Genomic DNA, 19,823 nt, shown 5'->3' with positions numbered 1-19,823 from the left:
CTGCTCTACCAATCAGCCCAGCTTTTCCCCTGCCCCAGCCCTTTCCCAGGGCTGTTTTAGGCCCTTCAGGGCAGGAGCGGGGTAACTACCCCGCTACAAGTTGGTATTGTTTTCTCCAAAGTACATTATTCTGCACTTACCAACAGTGAATTTCATCTGCCATTTTTGTTGCCCAGTCACCCAGTTTTGTGCAATCCCTTTGTAACTGTTCGCAGTCCAGCTTTGGACTTAACCTTTCTGAATAAGTTTGTATCACCTGCAAATGTTGCCACCTCACTGTTTACCCCCTTTTTCCAGATCATTTATGAATATGTTGAAAAGAACTGGCCGCAGATCCCTGGGGGTGGGGGAATCCGCTATTTATTGTGAAAACTGATAATTTATTCCTATGCTTTGTTTCCTATCTTTTAACCAGTTACCGTGAGACGTGTTGATGCAATATGATGTTACAGCAAAATGTCATCACATTATATCATGATCTGGCATGACAACATGAGGACTTTTTGTCAGCAGAATGTCTTTGAGGGTATGTCTACACTATGGGATTATTCCAATTTTACATAAACCGGTTTTGTAAAACAGATTGTATAAAGTCGAGTGCATGCGGCCACACTAAGCACATTCATTCGGTGGTGTGTGTCCAGGTACCGAGGCTAGCATCGATTTCTGGAGCGTTGCACTGTGGGTAGCTATCCCGTAGCTATCCCATAGTTCCCGCAGTCTCCCCTGCCCATTGGAATTCTGGGTTGAGATCCCAATGCATGATGGTGCAAAAACAAGTGTCGCGAGGTGATTCTGGGAATTGTCGTGTAACCTCCAACTTCCTTTCCGTGAAAGCAAAAGCAGGACCAATGCATTCACGTCCTTTTTCCCTGGATTGCCCTGGGCCAGACGCCATAGCATGGCAACATGGAGCCTGTTTTGCCTTTTATCACTGTTGTGTACTGGATGCTGCTGACAGAGGCGGTACTGCAGTGCTACACAGCAGCATTCATTTGCCTTTGCAAGGTAGCAGAGATGGTTACCATCCCTCTTGCACCATCTGCCATGATAAATTGGTGATGAGATGACGGTTATCAATGTGAGGGCCTTTTAAAGGAAGCTTTGTAATTCTCCATATAGGGCCTGATTTTGCAGCTGCTTATAAGAGTTGCTGTCACTGTCATGGATACGCCATCAGGGTACTGGTTAAAATGGAATACAAACAGTACGTCGGTGCCGGTCCCTGCCATTAATACGGGCATCTGAATTCTAACATAATATAATATGGTAACAAGTAATGCTTCGGCTTTATTAGTTTATAGGTTCATATATTCAGGTCCTAGACTTTGGCTAAACTTAATAAAGGCCAATAATTGTTAAGTAAAAGCCATGGTTTTAGTTCTCAAACTAAACTTGCTTAGCAACATATCAGGCACTGGGTGTGGAGAAACTAAATATGAGAAAATGGGGTATGAAACACTGACAAAAGAGGAACTAGAAGGGGGGACAAGGGGTCCCCTCGAGTGCCAGCTTTGCTTTATGCAGTATATGCAAAATAATAAATAATGCTTGCTTAAGGGAAACTCCAAGGAGGGGTTATCAAAATAACCAGCTCAATTACTGCCAGAACACATGAAATATGTTCAACTAGCTTGCTGATATGCACTATTTTAATGACCTTTGCAATATGTATTTGCAAATCAAGGAGTCATAAGACAGTCAATATAATTCCAAAACAATAACTGGAAATACCCCAAACTGAACTTACAGTAAATAATCTGCTGATTTGCAAAATTGCATTACCAAAAATGGCAAAGAACTTGTGTAATCTATATGACGTTTTGCGGTTTTAACCTTTATAAGCTTGGTGAAATTTGTAAGGGACAGAGCGGCTTATCTCTTGCATGAGGTCATGCCATTTCTCCCTGTGTGCATACTTGTAATCTTGTTATAACAATAAAGGTGCCTCAGGCCGTCTGATCCAAAATTAACTGGGTGGTGGTCTTTTCCCCCACATCAATCATTTTGTACCGTCTGCTGCTGTCATGGGTGCTCCTGGCTGGCCTCATTGAGGTCAGCTGGGGGCACATGGACAAAAATGGGAATGACTCCCCGGGTCATCTCCTTCTTTATGTTTTGTCTAAAAATAGTCAGTCCTGCCTAGAATATGGAGCAAGTCTACTAGAGAACCAGAGTGCGCAGTCGCTCCGGGTCAGAGTCCCAGAGATCCTGCAGAAAAGATGAGCTGCATGCCATTCTAGGGGGTGCCCCTGCAACAACTCCACCCATTGCTTCCCTCCTCCCACACCCCTCCTGGGCTACCGTGGCAGTGTCCCTCCATTTGTGTGATGAAGTAATAAAGAATGCAGGAATAAGAAACACTGACTTTTTAGCGAGATAAAATGAGGGGGAGGCAGCCTCCAGCTGCTATGATAGTCCAGGGAGTACAGAATCTTTTCTTTAGACATGAAAGGCGGGGGTGGGGGGCTGATGGAGCTTAGGCTCCAGCTGCTATGATGAGGATGGTTACCCAGCATTTTGCACCGTTTGCCAGGAATGACAGGGAGTCATTCCCATTTTTACCTAGGCGCCCCCAGCTGACCTCACTGAGGCCAGCCAGGAGCACTCACAGGCTGATGATGGTTTTCCACCATTTTGTACCGTCTGCCATCAGGAAAGGAAGGGGAGGGGGATCTAGCGTTCCATCGCCGCAGCACCGCGTCTACCAGCAGCATGCAGTAGACATACAGATGACATTTGAAAAATGGCAAGAATTGATTTTTTTCCCTTTTTTTCACGGAGGGAAAAGGGGGAAATTGACGAGATATATACCCTGAACCACTGGACAATGTTTCTGACCCTTCAGCCACTGGAGCTCAGCCAAGAATGCCAATGCTTTTGGAGACTGCGGGGACTGTGGGATAGCCTGGAGTCCTCAGTCCCCCCTCCCTCCCTCCATGAGCGTTCCATTTGATTCTTTGCCTTTCCGTTACGCTTGTCACGCAGCACTGTGCGAGTCCCTGCTGTGGCCTCCGTCTAGCATAGCTGGAGATTTTTTAAATGCTTTGTCATTTCGTCTTCTGTAACGGAGCTCTGATGGAACAGATTTGTCTCCCCATACAGCGATCAGCATCCAGTATCTCCTGTACAGTCCTGCGGAGCTCTTTTTGGATTTGGGACTGCATCGCCACCACGTGCTGATCAGAGCTCCACGCTGGGCAAAGGAAATGAAATTCAAAAGTTCGCGGGCTTCTCCTGTCTACTCTGGCCAGTGCATCCGAGTTCAGATCACTTTCCAGAGTGGTCACAATGGTGCACTGTGGGATACCACCCGGAGGCCAATACCGTCAATTTGCGGCCACACTAACCCTAATCCAACACGGCAATACCGATTTCAGCGCTACTCCTCTCGTCAGGGAAGAGTACAGAAACAGGTTTAAAGAGCCCTTTATATCGATATTAAGGGCCTCGTTGTGTGGACGAGTGCAGGGTTAAATCGGTTTAACGCTGCTAAATTTGGTTTAAATGCGTAGTGTAGACCAGGCCTGAATCTATCCAGTGAGACAACAGCTCTATACCACAAGCTCACTGGATGGGAGCCCTTAGAAAAAGGAAGAAAACAGAACCCACTCAGTGTCGTAGAGAAATCTGTGAATGGACTATCAGGAAACCTGATCAAATCTGCCCTTTCAATGTGGCCTTATTCTTTAAAATCTCATTTTATAAACTGTGTCTTTCCCTGCACATGGATGTTGCCTTACCACAACTATCCTCTGCACTGAACTGAGCTCAGTCAGTACTTGTTGTTGAGACAAGTCTCTTAAATAGAAACCATGAGTTCCACAATAATAAATAGCTGCAAGAGTATTAATTGCATATTAACTGATCATCATTTGCAGTTAAAACAGATTATTTCTAGCAGGGCTATCACTCTGAGGGAGTGGAGAACCATGTATTATCTGCGCAAAAAGTGTGTTTAAAAAGCTCCATCTGAAAGCAGGGACAGTTCTCTATGAAGTATCAGAGGGATAGCCGTGTTAGTCTGGATCTGTAAAAAGCAGCCAAGAGACCTGTGCATGCATTCGACGAAGCGGGAATTTACCCACAAAAGCTTATGCTCCAATATGTCTGTTAGTCTATAAGGTGCCACAAGACTCTTTGCCGCTTTTCTCTATGAAGATGTTCTACTATAAGATAACATGCAAAAGAAATCCTCACCTTGTTTATCATAAGTGGAGCTTTTGGAAGCTTTCCGTTGGGCTTCCGGGTCTTCCTCAGCCATGTTCACTAGCCACATCATCGTTGCTATTGAAGAAAAGACGTTGGTCAACATGTGTCAGAGGACAAACTGTGGCGTCAGCACTGGGGTATCATTTTTCTGCTGCAACTATCTTCTGTCACAGGCGGTTTTACTTCCTTTTAAAATACTTAAGGGCATACTAATAGTTGGGATGAAGTCAGTTTCAGCTACAACACATTTTCTAGATCTGACTGGATACAGACTGGTCATAATAAGTGTTATAAAAATTACAGTCAAGGTGCAGCTGCCTAGAGATACAGTTTCCCATTAAGAGTACACATTGAAAAACTGTACTGATGATTCTCCTCCTACTCTCCTGTGCAGAAGCAACCAGATTTTCATTTGGAAGTATAATGACTGGTATTAAAGTAGCATCAGTTTACACAGGCAGTGCTGGTAACTGTATCTATAGAAGCTATTTTTCTTTTTAAAAGGCTGGTCACTTCTCCTATTCTTTCACAATTTAATTTTATTCAATTTAAGTTGTTTATTTGTAGTTCAAGTTTGCTGTTTCCCAGCCCTAACTTCCACTTCTTGGGCATATAGAAGGGCTAAGCCGGCTTGGGCGGATGTTACCAGTACAACAGAACTAAGATTGTGACAGGTAAGTCAACCCTCACTACATCCTACTCTTACCTCCCCGCCATCCCCTCCACACCACACCCTTCTCTCCTGAGCAGTCAACTGGAGTCTACAACATAAGACATTTCTACTGTGCTTGACATTTTAATATAGACGTCCCCTGGGTTACGCAAACCCAACTTACGCAAACCCGCGCTTACAGAAAAGGTTCCATAAGCTAGAAACAAGAGGGTTTTTTTGGGGGCATAATTGTCAGATATACGTTCCTGACTTAAGCAAAATTTGAGTTACGCAATGCGTTCCGGAACGCTTGCGTAAGTCCGGAAGTGTCTGTACAATGATTTCTGAATTAATATGATATTTGCTAGGTTTTCAGGACATAATAGTATCCCAAAGCTAGTATGTATGGAAAATGTCAGTGGTGGACACCCTAACAAGTCAGATCTCCAGGTAACAATCTGTCTGATGAGCTGGATATCATCACATATGTCCCACCCTTCTATATCTGAGATGGCAATATCCAGGTAATAAACTGCATTTATCATGAACTTCTGGCCAGCTTTTAAAACCCTAATCTTTAATGTTAATTTTTTTTTATTTTGGATAAAAACACTGCAGTTCCCCTTAAACAACCAGTCTTCCATTCATTGTCAGAGTATTTTGGATTCTTTATAACTTGCCTTCTGTAGAGCCTTTCAGATGATCTCAAACAGTTTTCTTCCCCAAAACAAGCCTCACAACACCCCTATGAGATCGGTATTGACCCCATTTTATACAAGACAACTGAGGTGGGGGAAGATCAGATAGTGAGTTAATGTCAGAGCTAGGAAAAAGACAACTCCTGACTTCCTGTCAGCCACAAGACCACAGTCCCTCCCCCAGTTGTAAGGGGTCTTATGTATTTCAACACTACAAGAGAGCCGACTGGGTAAGCGGTTTAACCAGATATTCTGAACTTACCCAGTCTGAATAAACAGTGATTAAAAAGCTCTATATACTCCCACTAGCCAGAAATCAAGATGCAAGATGAGCAGGAATCCCCAATAGTAAGCTCCATGGGTGATGCCCTGGTAAGAAATCCAGCCCCAGCTGCTGGTAAGGGAGAGGAAGTTGGCATTACCATAGTGGACCTCACTCGGGGGCTCAGGTTTTTTTTAAATCAGCTTCTGTCTTCTGGGTACCTGATTAGTCTAAAATATGGCTGCTGGAAGGGAGAAATAACTCTCTTCTCCCTATCCCAGAGACTCTTAGCTGCTGGAGGTAAAAGTGTGTGTCTGGTACTTTATCTTCACCTGGCATTTTAGTTTCAGTCCTTCTTCTGTTTCAACCCAGAGTTTTCCTGAGCAGCAGCAAAGTAAAATTTGTTGATTCTTGACAATTTCACTGCTGCTCCCAGGATTATGAACAGCAGCAGTGAAAATGATCAGATTTGTGCTAGTTTTACACTGCTGCTGCTTACTAGAGCTGGGCAAATAACTGATTTTTTTGGTTCTACTTGAGCTAAATCTAAAAATTTGGAAAAAATGTTAGTGAATTTCAACCTAAAAAGGTCTTGTTTCCAGGCATTTTTTAAAGGCCAGATTCACAAAACTGCCAGAAGTAGTTGTGGTTCTTACCTTATAACTTTTAGCTGAATGGTTAGGGCATTCACCCAGCATGGGGGAGACCTAGGATCAATTCCCCCATTTGCCTGATATGGAGCTGGGACTTGAACTTGTGTCTTCTCCCACACTTAGGAGAGTACCTGGACTACAGAACATCCTGGGACAGGTGTGTCTCCTGTTGAAGCTGTCCTACTTTGTATAAAGTACTTGAATAGTTGTTGGAACATAGAGAGGAAATAAGAATCACTCTATAGCTCAGTGGTTAGGGCACTCACCTCAACCGTGGGAAACTGAAGTTCAACCTTTGCTCCAATGCGTAATTATTTATAAAAGGTAGAACAGTTTCAACAGGAAAGACTGAGAAAGATCATAACACTATAACCCAGACTACACCAAAATATAGCCCAGTGGTTAGATGGGGGAGGAGGAGAGACCCAAGTTCAAATCCCTGCTTCATATCAGCGGAGGGAAGGATTGAACTAGATCTCCCACTTACTGGGTGAGTGCTCTAAGCACTGAACTATAAGTTACAAGGTGGGCACACCGCCTGCCCCCATACATACACTTTGTGAATAAAGCCTAAACATGTTTTTGGGTTAAAACTAGTCTGCAGATTTGTGTCAAAATTCCAAATAATTTCTGGTTGACAAACTATGAGCAAAACCAGAAGCAAACACATACAGAGAACACAGAAGCAATTCACATTTAAAGGGTTATTGCTTGCAACCATAAGCTAGAAACATAATTTTTAAAAGTCTGAAGAAAATCTATTTCTTGTAGGAATACACGGGATAGGATCCCCTCGCTCACCAACATGAGTTCCCCCTTCTCTGTAGCGAGTAGATTGTTTAAGCCCTGCAAATGGACAAATATTTCTAAATAGAAACAAAGCCTATCATAAGTGTGCTAGATTCACGTTCTACTGATACTGTTTTGGCCGGACCAAGATCCTTTACCACTTTTCCATTTTAATTTAAAAAGAACAACGTGTGCTGTTTTTATCTTCGTATATCTTACAAAGAACATATTCCAGGTTTCTGAGCAAATAGCAAATGAAAAATTTGAGGCCCAAGGAAATGAAATGTGATTTCCAGCTGCGCATACAACAGAACATATTAAATCAAAAGAAGCCAATGGGATGATTACATCTCCTTTCCTCAAGGTCAGGCAAGAGATTATAAATCTAAAAGCCTTAATGAAATATACTTACAGGAGTAAATAAGTGCTGGGAAGAGTGTTTCATTTCTCTCTTGAGCGGTTTCAACCAACATACGAAGAGGACCTTTAGGACATAGGACAGCAACCAGATCTGCAGGGGAGAGCACACAGAAAAGATCCTGTACTACAGAATTACAGATTTGGTTTTTAAAAAGTTTTTATGTGAGAGTGGCTGCAGGAATTGGTAATGGGATACCCTCTGGGATGCTGCCTGGAATACAGACCAGGTTAATGAGTTTGTCTCAGTCCAGTTCTCAGTGATAAGATACAAGTCCAATGGATGTAATTATTTGAGGTAAATAGAGTTGATAGTTTATTATATCTAAATTATGTGGCAGGGACCCACCCCCCTTCAAGCCATTTGAATAAATGAAATAAGAATACAAATACACTAACATCTCTGGAGCTATTCTGACATTACTTTTAATGCCATATTACTTTTAATGTTCTTTATGCAATCTTGCTGCCCCACTGCCCTCCATGACAATATCTATGGAATATCCAGCTCAGCACTGGGGGATAAGCACTCAGTCTTGAGGTTTCTGTTAAAATTATAGTAAACTGACAACTCTGAAATCTAATGATGACATTGTTGATGTTTAGATTATTAACAGTCCATTGCGCACACATGTAAACATCTGGGAGATCAATAAAGGAAAGTTAATTACTTTATGATAATGGAAGTCCTTTGAGATGCATGGTCCCTATGGTTATTCACTGCTCCCGCAACCAGAAATTCTTCAATAGCAGTGTCTGTCTCTCCCTGTGCTGCAAACAGAGGGTGTGATGGGGTGGGGCAAACTGCTCTCCAATTCCAACTCTGCTGTGAATCATGTGAGAATCCGAAGCATAAGGGAAGGAAGGTGGATTGTGAATATTCATAGGAACCACACATTTCAAAGAACTCCTGTTACTATAATGTAAGTAAGGCTGTGACTACACTGCCACTTTCAGCAGGTGTGAAAAAACACAGTGACAAAAAGTTTTAGCACTGAAAAGCGCTAAAAGCTGCACTCCCAGCAATAAAACTACCACCGCTCGTTAGGGGTGGGTTGTTTTTTTTTTTAAATCGCCAGGAGAGCTCTCCCCCGGCTATAAAGCATGTCTACACTGCCCATGTGACAGGGCTGCTGTGGCCGCGCTGTAACGTGGGAAGTGTAGCCGTACCCTTACTTCCCTCTCTTTGAGCACTAGTCGCTACGGGTATTCACTATGAGCAACTCCCAAGCAGTGCCCATTGAGAAGGCAAGTGCGAGGAAGAGCTTTGCACCCCGGGTCGTGCGCAATGGAGGCTGGGGGAGGATAAGCTTCCCTACACCTCATGCCACCAGGGGGAGGGGAAATGGTGGATTTGGGGCCCCCGGAAAAATCGCCCTACTCCGTCACAGCCCTTGGGCCACGTCAGGGGCATAGAGCTTTTCTGGTCTCAGGGCCACAGGAGAGAGGGGGAGGAGGAAGCAGTGAGCAGGGGTGGGTCTTGGGGGGAGGGAGAAGAGGCGGAGTAGGGGCAGAATGGGGGCAGGGCTGCAGGTGGAAGGGACACAATGGGGGAAAGGCTCCAGGCTCAGAGCCCCAGCCAGAGCCAAGAGCTGCACGTGGTCCTGGCCGAGGCTGAGAGTTTGAGTCTGGCTGGGGACGAGCTCTCAGCCCCCTCTCTCCCCCCTGTCCTCGTAGCTCTGACTGAGCCCCAAACCTGCCCCCTTGTCCTCCGGTCAGGGCCGGGTGGGGGGGCTAAGAGCACAAGCAGGGGTGTGGCCTCAAGGGGAAGAGGCAGGGTAGGGGAAGCTTCATCCGCACCCATGCTTTGCACCAGTTAGCAGGACTGCAGAAACGAAGGAAGCATCCTCAGCTGAGGCTTGAATCAGGGAATAGTGCCCGGTAACATGCCAATAGAGCCAATCTGCCAGTCTATAGATTTCCAAGAGTGGGACTTCTTGAAAGGATGCCACTGAGGCAGCTTGCACTCAGGTAGAGCGAGCCCTGACAGACTGTGAAGGAGGGGCTCCTGCCCTCTCATAGCAGAGAGGGATACAGCTGGAAACCCATTCTGAGAATCCCTGAGAAGACATTGCCTCTCCCTTCATCCTCTCAGATATGGAGACAAATAGTCATGGAGATCTTCTAAAGTGCTTTGTCCTATCCAGACTGGATGTCTGCAGGGCTCCAGCATTCCTTTCCCTGCATCTATATTCCTGAGATCTTGGGTAAAAAAACCCCCCAAAAAACAGGTAGGTGGAGTGCCCAGTTCAAGTGAAAGTCAGATGGAACCTCAAAGATGCATTTGCAGTCCAGTCTCAGGGATACTCTGTCCCTGTGAAAGACAATATAAGCCAAGCCCACCCTAAGGGCCCTAAGCTCAACTACTCTCTTGGCTGAGGTAATGTCTGTGAGGATGGCTACCTTCATTGATAAAAGTAAGAGGCAGCAGGAGGCCAAGAGTTCAAAGGGCAGTTTCATGAATTGGAAAAGCAGTAGGTTCCGATCCCAAAACAGAGTAGGTCTTGATACTGGTAGGAACATTCTGATGGTGCCTTTTAAGAATTTGACTGTTGTGGAATGGTGAAACCCTCTACCAGAGAATAAATGGCATTGATAGCTGCTAAACAAACCCTTAATTTACTAATGGATAGGCCTGTGACTTCAAATGAGAGGAGACAGTCCAGGATAAGAGAAATGCCAGATTTCTCTAGACGCAAATTGTGCCTCTGACACCACAGGGAGAACCACTCCCACTTAGCAGTGTAACACTTTCCTATAGAAGGTTTTTTGTTTTTGAAAAGGACAAACAGAACTTTCTTCAAGCAGGATCTCTCTAAATCTGTCATCCATCCCAAAACCAGGCTGTCAGATGAAGGGGTGCCGGTTTGGGATACCTGGTGCCACTCCTGTTCTGTGACCGTAGGTCTGGAAATAGTACAGGTGAATGCATGGGTAGGAGGCCACCTTTTGGGGCCTGGTGAACCAGAATTGCTGTGGCTGGTCTTTTGAGGGGCTCATGGCAGGAGCGGAATGGGAGGAAAGGTGTACATCTACAGGTCTGACCAGTGGACTAGGAATGCATCCTCTCTGGAGCAGCTCCCCGAGCATCCAGACAGCAATAAGTTGAACACCTTCTATTGTCCTGGGTTGCAAAAAGGTTGGAAAATGGGGATCCCCACTGGCAAAAGATTCACTGGGTGACAGATAGGTAGAGCTCCCACTTGTGAAAATGCCTGCTGAGGCTATCTGCTCAGGAATTCATTACCTCAGGTAGAAGCACTGCAGAGGATGATCTGGTGGTGAATGCACCAGTTCCAGAAGTGCACCACCTCCCTGCAGAGTGATGAAAACCTTGATTCCCTCTGTGTGTTTATATATTAAGCAGTGGTCACATTGTCTGATTTTACCTGGACCCAAGTGGACTGAATGAAGGGGAGGAATTTTTTGCATGCTTCATGGACTGCTTGAAGCTTGAGTTGGTTGACCTGGTGTGTGCCACTTTTAAGAAGTCCAGAAGCCCTGAGCTATACGGTTAACCAGGTGTGCCAACCTTGCCTCGGAGGGATACATCTGTCATGAGTGTCTGTGGGTGGGGCAGAAGCAAGGGACCCCCCCCACCACACACAAACTCTCTCTCTCTATTCCCATCGGGTGAGAGATGTCCAGCCACTGGGAGGAAGTGAGACTCTCTTATCCAAGGAGTCTCTCTTTGGGACAGACCTTACTCAGCCAAACTTGGAGCCTGCATAGGTGAAGCCTGACAAAAGGGGTCACATGGATGCATGAAGTTTTGTGGCCTAGAAGTCCCAAGCAAGACCAGACTGCCATCTGAGGACTGAGACAGAGTTGGCTATGAAGATCTCATTGCGAAGAATCTGTACTGTGGCTACACATGAATTCTATGACTGTTCCAATAATATCTATAGTTATTATGGGTGTTAAAGTGGACACTCCTGGATTTACTTAAAGTTCCAAGGAGTGGCATATGTAGAGCAGGGCAGCAATTGCTATTCGTACTCCTGATACGATTGTCCCTTGAGGAGCCAGTGTCATAGACTCACAGGATTGGTGTTATAGCCCCAGCTTTGGAACAGTCTCTAGCAGGCCCCTTCAGTGTGCCAGACCCTCTCAGGGTCTCGCTCTTCCTTCAAGGTAAGCCAGTTGGCTCCACTGTCTCCTTACACAGGATTTCTGGGCCTACAGCATTCCTGCTTCACACCTTGAGCTCTGTTCAGCAAGCCCAACTGAGCCAGGCTCCTGACAGAGACCTGTACCCTCTTTGGGGATGAATGCACTTTGCTGAGCATTTGCAGTGACACTCACATAGCACTGTCAAAACAGTAGCATTTATTTCTTAATTGGAACACAGCATAGGAAATCATTAGGGTAATCTAGAGAAATGAAGGTTAAAGCATAGTACATTCTAATTAGTCCAGAGCCCAGCCAAGCTGTAGTGAACCCCTTGTTTCAAGTTCTGTCTCCCTTCCTCCGTCTGACCTCCTGGCTCAAACTTCAGGTAAGAGCCCCAACTCCTTCCAGCAGCTAACTCTTCTCTCCCAACTCATAGTGCTCCAGACCCTTGATCTCCACCTGGAAAATCTGTTGTTCAGCTTCCCTAAGAAAAGGCAGGGAAGTCGCTGGTTGCTAGATGTCAATATCCTAGCAACTGGATCCCCACTATCTTCTCAGAAACCCTAAGAAGTCATGGGATAAGAGGGAAGGTCCTCTCATGTATCAGTAACTGGTTAAAAGATGGGAAACAAACGGTAGGACTAAATTATTAGTTTTCACAATGGAGAAAAGTAAACACCGGATCACCCAAGGATCTATGCTGGGACCTGTGCTATCTAACATATTCATATATCATCTGGAAAAGAGGGTATGTGATGTGGCAAAATTTGCAGATGATATAAAATTACCTGGAGATAGTTAAATCCAAAGCTGACTGGGAAGGGTTTCAAAGGGATCTATCTAAACTGGGTGACTGAGAAAAAAAAATGGCAGGTAAAATTCAATGTTGCTAAGAGGAAAGTAATGCACAATGGAAAAAAATAATCCCAACTGTACACACTAAGTGATGGGGTCTAAATTAGCCATTACCACTCAAGAAAGATCTTGGCATCATCATGGATAGTTCTCTGAAAACATCCACTCAATGTGCAGCAGCAGTAAAAAAAAATTAACAGAACATTAGGAACCATTAGCAAAGAGAGTAATAAGAAGACATAAAGTATCAAAATGCCACTATCTAAATCCATGGTATGCCCACACCTTGAATACTGCGTGCATTTCTGGTCACTCCATCACAAAAAGATATATTAGAATTGAAAAAGGTATGGAGAAGAGCAACAAAAATGAGGAGGGGTATGGAACAGCTTCCATGTGAGGAGAGATTAAAAAGACTGAGACTGTTTAGTTTACAGAAGAGAGGAGTAAGGGGGGGTATGACAGAGGTCTATAAAATCATGACTGGTGTGGAAAAAGTGAATAGGGAAGTGTTATTTACCCATTCACATAACAAGAACCAGGGGTACCCAATGAAATCAACAGACAGCAGTTTTAAAACAAACATAAGGAAGTACTTCTTTACACAATGCAGTCATCCTTTGGAACTCACTGTTATGGGATGTTGTGAAGGTCAAAAGTACAACTGGGTCCAAAAGAGAATTAGATAAGAATCTGATAACCGTGGCATTCACCCCTACCAGGCTGAAATTAGCCCAAATGTGGTGACTTTCAGGTCACACTGTGAAGCCAGTCTTCCTCGGGCTAGAACCTAGGAAAGGCTAAGGTGCTCCGAGTGTGGGGTTTCTTTGGGGAATCTGAGGGGTGGGGATTATTATTATTGTGTAAGTGCCTATTTTCTATTGGACAGGAATTGCTGCTGTTATTGTTATTTCACATGGATGGGACAGTCTTGTCTAAACATGTTATGTTGTTTAAAGTGAAATAAATAAAATCTTATGACTACTAACACTTGGGTTCATGCCAGCTGTGAAACAAGGGCTTAATAAGCAGTTGACCTATGAAGGCCAAGGAAGACTCTCCCCACCTCATTCAGAACCTGGGACAGCCAGCTAGCACTATGTGCGTAAGGAACATTTTCATCTTCTTCTGAGGCATCAGGTATCTAAGTATAATACTGGCCCAAGATGGACAAAGGGCTAATCAAGTCTGATTAATCCTGTATTTCTATAAATATGGAGGAAAAAACCAGACCCTCACCTTTCCCATTATCAGGGAATTTCAGATTTCATGTCCATCTGCAGTTAAAATTCACTTTTGCGTTTCCAAATTAATTCAAATTCCTTACGAATAAGTTTGCATTGATCCTCCTCTTTGCTATAAGACATTTCAATTATACACTAGGAGCTAGGGGTGCGATCATGAACACATAGTTGTGCTAGCTTTTGTCTTGGTCGCACGAGTATCAATAGCAGTCTAGCATGGCTAGCGGAGGTATGGCTGAGCTGCACCAAGTACAAACCCACCCAAAACCAGAGGTTACATACTCAGCACAGTTCAGCCTCCGCTGCCACTACCCATGCTACCACGGCTTAACAACTACTTATACTCGCGCTCAGTGGCAGCTCCAGGCAACAGGTGCCTGCGGCGGCAAGCCGCAGGGGGCGCCCTGTCAGTCCCTGCGAGGGCGGCAGTCAGGCAGCCTTCGGTGGTTTCCCTGTGGGAGGTCTGACAGTCCCACGGATTTAGCGGCGGGTACACCGAAGCCGCGGAACCGGGGACCTCCCACAGGCAAGCCACCAAAGGCAGCCTGCCTGCCGTGCTTGGGGCAGCAAAAAAGCTAGAGCCGAACGTGTACATAAGTAGAGGAAATCACATTCCAAGCTTGCCGTGTAGCCGTAACCTTAGATATTCTGGCCTATTATGTAAACTAAATCAGTCTTTGAGACACATCTGCCCTTACAGCAAGATCATGAATGGCATAAAATACAGAGTACCACTCCACTTCAGTGCCCTTTACAAGTGTATGATAACTGTCTGAGACAGGTTATGTGATCTCTAGGTATAGTTTATTGCAGCCTTCTCTGGGATGAAACATAATATATGATAGTCTAGAAAAGGAAATTACTACTATATCGATTTGAACTGTGGGAGAGTATTTCATTGTGCCATGACTAGATCCTCCTGTGTGAAGGGACTTTTTCCTAAGGAAAACTCCTAGAGAAATTTCTGAGATTACCCAGTTCTTGTCAGGGGATGGACTGGCCCTCTTGGTATCTGGAGGACCCTAGGGAGGCCACAGCTATCCACCTCAAGCCCTTGTACTCAGGATGTGGCTCCAGCTTCCCGAGAAACTGCTTCACTCTGGAAATGCAATAGCTCCCAAGGGCCCCTGAGGGAGTGGGAGACACGAGAGTTATCGTCAATGAGACCAGAAGGAGGACTACAATATGGGTCTCAAGTCTATCCTCTCCTCCCTTGTACTACCCCAATTCCACTCCCACCTGCACTTCCTGCAGACCCCGGGGGAGACCCTTGTAGGGTCCAGGGTATGTGGATAGAGACGGTATTGCAGAAGCACTCACAGGTAACAGCCATTTGAGGGGGACTTACCCATGAGTTAGATGTAAGGGAACACGATCTGGTCCCTAGAATTTGCGTAAGACATTGCAGCAAAACCCTTGCCCTGCCGATGTTCGGACCCTGGGTTTTATGTGGTCAAATAGATGGAAGAAGTGAAAGTACGAAGAGGGCATGCCATCATTATTGCTGGTATTAGGCTTTTTTCAGAATCTTACCATATACTGAAATCACAGCTAGGATAAGCCATGCAGTCCATTCAGGAAGGTATTTAATGAATACCAGGGCCATGAGAGCACTGATCATAATAAGATATGCTTGCTGGAGCCGGAGCGGGCCCTTCCAGTGAATACAGATCATTCCCACCACACCGAAGTTCCAGATCATGAGCGCGAGTGTAATGTAGTCCATGGCAACGTTATAGGTTTTAAAAACCTCACTAAAACATTTAAGAAAAGGAGATTAGATAAAGAAAACAGGCATCTGTCTCCCTATAGCAATGGCAAAAAACAAAGAAGGCAAACTTGAGAATTAGATTTTAAAACTCTATGCTCCATGTATCTTGCTCAAGTTGTTCTTTTATTAGATCTTAATTAGATCTGGCAAGGACGCAAAGAAACAGTTTGCTTTTTGAGGAAGAGGTAGTTTTACAGAGTGTGTTTCATTTAAACTATTTTAGGTTTACTAATTCAGTTTTCTGCAGTACAACCTTCCACTGACCCTCTTGTTTCCTTCTCAGTCACAGATCAAAAAGCTGCCAGCACAGAACATCAATGCGAAGTAGTTACCTTGATTAACCTATAGATGGTCTTCCATTTTGTAAGTAAAATTTCAAAAAAAATAATTTCCTGGCATACAAATGGCTCTATTAGCTACCTGGAATATCAACTAGACATGTAGTACCACTGTGTCAACCATGCAAGGGAAAGAGGACGTAGTGTGAATGCTTCAGCTGATCAGACATTGTCCTGTGCCCTAATGAACTGAATTTTTTTAAATTAAGAGAATAAAATATTCTGTGAAATAAATATATCTAAGAAATCTGAAGTTACGATGGCTCTCCAGGAATATAAGCCTGGAGTTCATCATTCACCTTTGTCCTATTGGATGAAATCACAGTGCTAACTCAGGGCTAAGAAAAGCATGTTGACTGTAATAGAGTGTTTGGGGTTTGCACCACCATTATAGCTGCCCACCATTACCAGAAAGTAAAAATCTCCCTTTGAGGATGGAGCTATATTCTTCAATCAGATATGAGAGATTACTGAATACAACGAATGGAAAAACTACCTTGCAGGGAACAAGTATATTTTCTCCAAGTCATAGGTAACTTCCACTGGCCTGCGAAAAATCAGTGCTTGAGCATGCTGATGGCACAGAATGCTGCTAAATGGCCATTCCTGATGAGGTGGTGAAGTGCTGCTTCAGGATTTGACTTACAAGACAAGTATAAAGGCTTGAAACATGGGTCTATTCTGCTGTAGACGCAAGTGCATAACTTCCATTAGATATAACAGAAGTGTGTATCGGTGGCAGAGCAGATTCCTTTCAGCAGATTAAGTCTTTTAGACAGTTACCAAATAAACATCCTTTGCATGGCTGACCCTTACCAATTACCATGGTGACATGAGAGCAACTGTTTACATATGCTTATGGTGAAGAGACAAAGACTGTCTGGAAGACAAATTCTGAAGGTGAAACTCTTGTAGACTTACCCCAAGTAGATGAATGAGAAAAAGAAAAGCAGCAATAGAGAAGAAATTATAAGCCAGCCATGGATCACCTGAAAGAGGAAGACACATCAACAAACATCTCTATTTCAAACTTGACATTTTAAAGTTAATTACCGGTACATCTTTATAAAAAATGCCCTTTAAAAAAAAAAAAGGTTCAATTTCGTAAGCAGAAGATACACCAATATCTGAGCCCATTTTCAGAGTACCACTTCCAGCCCCAGCCTCTCCAAGAGGAAAATATTAATACCTGGTGGTTAGAGCAAGGGACTAAGATTCAGAAGTCTTTGGCTCCATACCTTATTGTGTACTGATACCTGATTTTTGGCTAGTCCCTTTACTTCTGTGCCTGAGTTCACCCATCTATAAAATGGGGCACTACTTAACCAACCACTGTAAATTGCTTTGGGATCCTTGAATAAAAAGGTGTTGTACAAGTGCAAAGTATTTTTGGCCTATTAACTTACAGCATTTTGATAATGTTGGCTTGATGTCAAAGCAGAATATATACTGCATTGTAAAATACATGAAAAACATCTGTTAATTTTTCTATTATTTAAAGAAATGAACAGCCCAGTTTCCAAATCATTAGCAGAATCTATGTGTAACCTTACGGATGAAGTACAATGTTAAAATGTTTTATTTATGAATTCTAGCATATTAAAAACAAATAAAATTGACATAAGGCATCATGTAAGGAATGAATGAATAAATAATGAATATAAGTAGCTTTAGTATTTGCACTTCATATGCAATAAAAAACACCTAATAGCGTGGCCTATACACATCGCACAATTTGATAGCAAAATACGTCACCAAGTATATCAAGAAGACAACAGTGTTTTGAGATTAAAGTCTAGCAAGACATACATGAATTTTACAAAAAAAGTTACATTAGAAAAAAATAATCAAACCTTGTTTTAAAGGAGTGAGAATACTTTGGGACAAGTCCTTCATGCTAATATTTCAGACTAAAAACAAAGATTGAAGAGAATTTGGAAAGCCCTATAACTATGATCACGTCTGAACTGACAGGCTGCAAAAAGACAAAATGCTAGATTTCCTAAGCACCCGATTACAAAAAACAAAGCTCTGAAATGCCACATCGAACTGGTAGAAAATCATCCAAAACCTAGGGAAAAAAGAAATAGAAGAAACCTTTCAAAAAGGAACGAAGGAGGGGAATGGACAGTCTCTTCAGAAAACAAGATTCCTAGAATTGTACGAAAGTCAAAAATTCCAACCTGTTAAAGACTTTCTGCAAGTTTTGGCCTTATGAAGGGTACCTTTGAGGTGCAATGGGGTATGAAATATATAAAATAAAAAGAAATATTTTTTCCTCTAGACAAGGAACCTCACACACAGACCCCACAACTAGATTAAAGTTCTTTGTAGATAAAGAATTCAGAAGCAGTAATTTAGTACTTGTTTAAACTGGGTAAAATGGCACAAAAATCCTTCCTGTGTTGAAGTCAGATTCAGAGCAGAATTTACTGCTCAAAACAACTATATATCCAAGAGAACTCAATCTTTCTGATCTGGAGCTTTATTTTTCTCCTTATTTCCCTCCTTGCGAAGGGTTTATATTGGATTTTAAATATTTTTTAAAACAATAAAAACGTCTTAAGAAATGTAACGTTTTACCTTGTAGAGATTATTTCTGTTTCATTAGTATTTATGTTACTTGCATGAAACAGCAACAACCTTCTAACAAACAAGAGTCAAGATTCATATATGTTTTAAATGTTTTTGGTTTTTTTAAGTGTGCTCAGTGGCCACTGCAGCATCTCTCCACTTTCCTTCTTTTCCTCTGGGCCATCCTTCATCATGTATCCCAGGCCTTGGCTACACTGGCGCTTTACAGCGCTGCAACTTTCTGGCTCAGGGGTGCAAAAAAACCACCCCCCTGAGCACTGCAAAATACAGCGCTGTAAAGTGCCAGTGTAAACAGTGCCGCAGCGCTGGGAGCATGGCTCCCAGCACTGCAAGCTAAACCCCATGAGGATGTGGAGTACGTGCAGTGCTGGGAGAGCTCTCTCCCAGCACTGGCGCCGTGACCACCACACTTGCATTTCAAAGCGCTGCCACGGCAGCGTTTTGAAGTTTCAAGTGTAGCCATACCCCCAGTTTACAAAAAACCTCAATGTAACAAGACTTGTTGGCAAGCCTGGGTAACCTCACAGATTGGCCTCTATATCTGATAAAGCCTTCTCAAAAAAATAAAGGCTGTACAGCTTTCTCCTTTGCATTAAGCATTCTGTTTTTAAATGCTGTTGGCAGGGAAGACAAATTTCTGTCACCACCAACTGTTACAAGGGGAAGAACTCTGAAGTTGAGGGATCAGCTTTACAAATACTGTGTAAGGCTACACATACATTCTGATAGAGTGAAAGAGTGGATTTTGTTTTTAAAAACAAAATCTTTTGAGGTCACTTTGATGGACAAGATGACATAACTTTATTGTTAAAAGAACACATTAGCAATAAGAAAACCCCAAAGAAAACTGTCCCACTCGCTAGGAAGAGAAGAGACCTGGAGATACAGTCTGCCTGAATACTAATGTCCCATTCTAGCAAAGAGCAGTTCTCCTCTATTGAACAAATGCCAAAAAGTGCATAACTCTAAGGCAGTGGTTCTCCACCATGGGTACACAGAGGTCTTCTGTGGGGTACATCAACTAACCTAGATATCTGCCTAGTTTTACAACATGCTACATAAAAAGCACTAGCGAAGCCAGTACAAACTAAAATTTCATACAGATAATGACTTGTTTACTTATACTTGTTTACTAATGCTTATATTCCAATAGATTTATTTTATAATAATATGGTAAAAATGAGAGAGTGAGCAATTTTTCAGTAATAGTGTGCTGTAACACTT

The 19,823-nt window shown here is 43.3% G+C and overlaps 1 protein-coding gene across 6 annotated transcripts in view; it reads right to left on the bottom strand.

Annotated features, from left to right (window-relative positions):
* Positions 1-19,823, bottom strand: part of PSEN1 (presenilin 1) — a 67,582-nt gene that overhangs the window by 13,364 nt on the left and 34,395 nt on the right. For all 6 annotated transcript variants that reach the window (XM_075065422.1, XM_075065421.1, XM_032781366.2 and 3 more), the window contains 4 exons: positions 16,926-16,993; positions 15,429-15,649; positions 7,679-7,777; positions 4,201-4,287 (listed from right to left, as the gene is read on the bottom strand). In XM_075065422.1, coding sequence (XP_074921523.1) covers positions 4,201-4,287; positions 7,679-7,777; positions 15,429-15,649; positions 16,926-16,993 — 475 coding nt within the window. The remainder of the gene's footprint in view (positions 1-4,200; positions 4,288-7,678; positions 7,778-15,428; positions 15,650-16,925; positions 16,994-19,823) is intronic.

The sequence above is a fragment of the Chelonoidis abingdonii genome, chromosome 4, assembly GCF_003597395.2.
Source record: "Chelonoidis abingdonii isolate Lonesome George chromosome 4, CheloAbing_2.0, whole genome shotgun sequence".
Lineage (NCBI taxonomy): Eukaryota > Metazoa > Chordata > Testudines > Testudinidae > Chelonoidis > Chelonoidis abingdonii.
The sequence above is the reverse complement of the archived record's forward strand: the minus strand, read 5'-3'. Positions and strand labels throughout refer to the sequence as shown.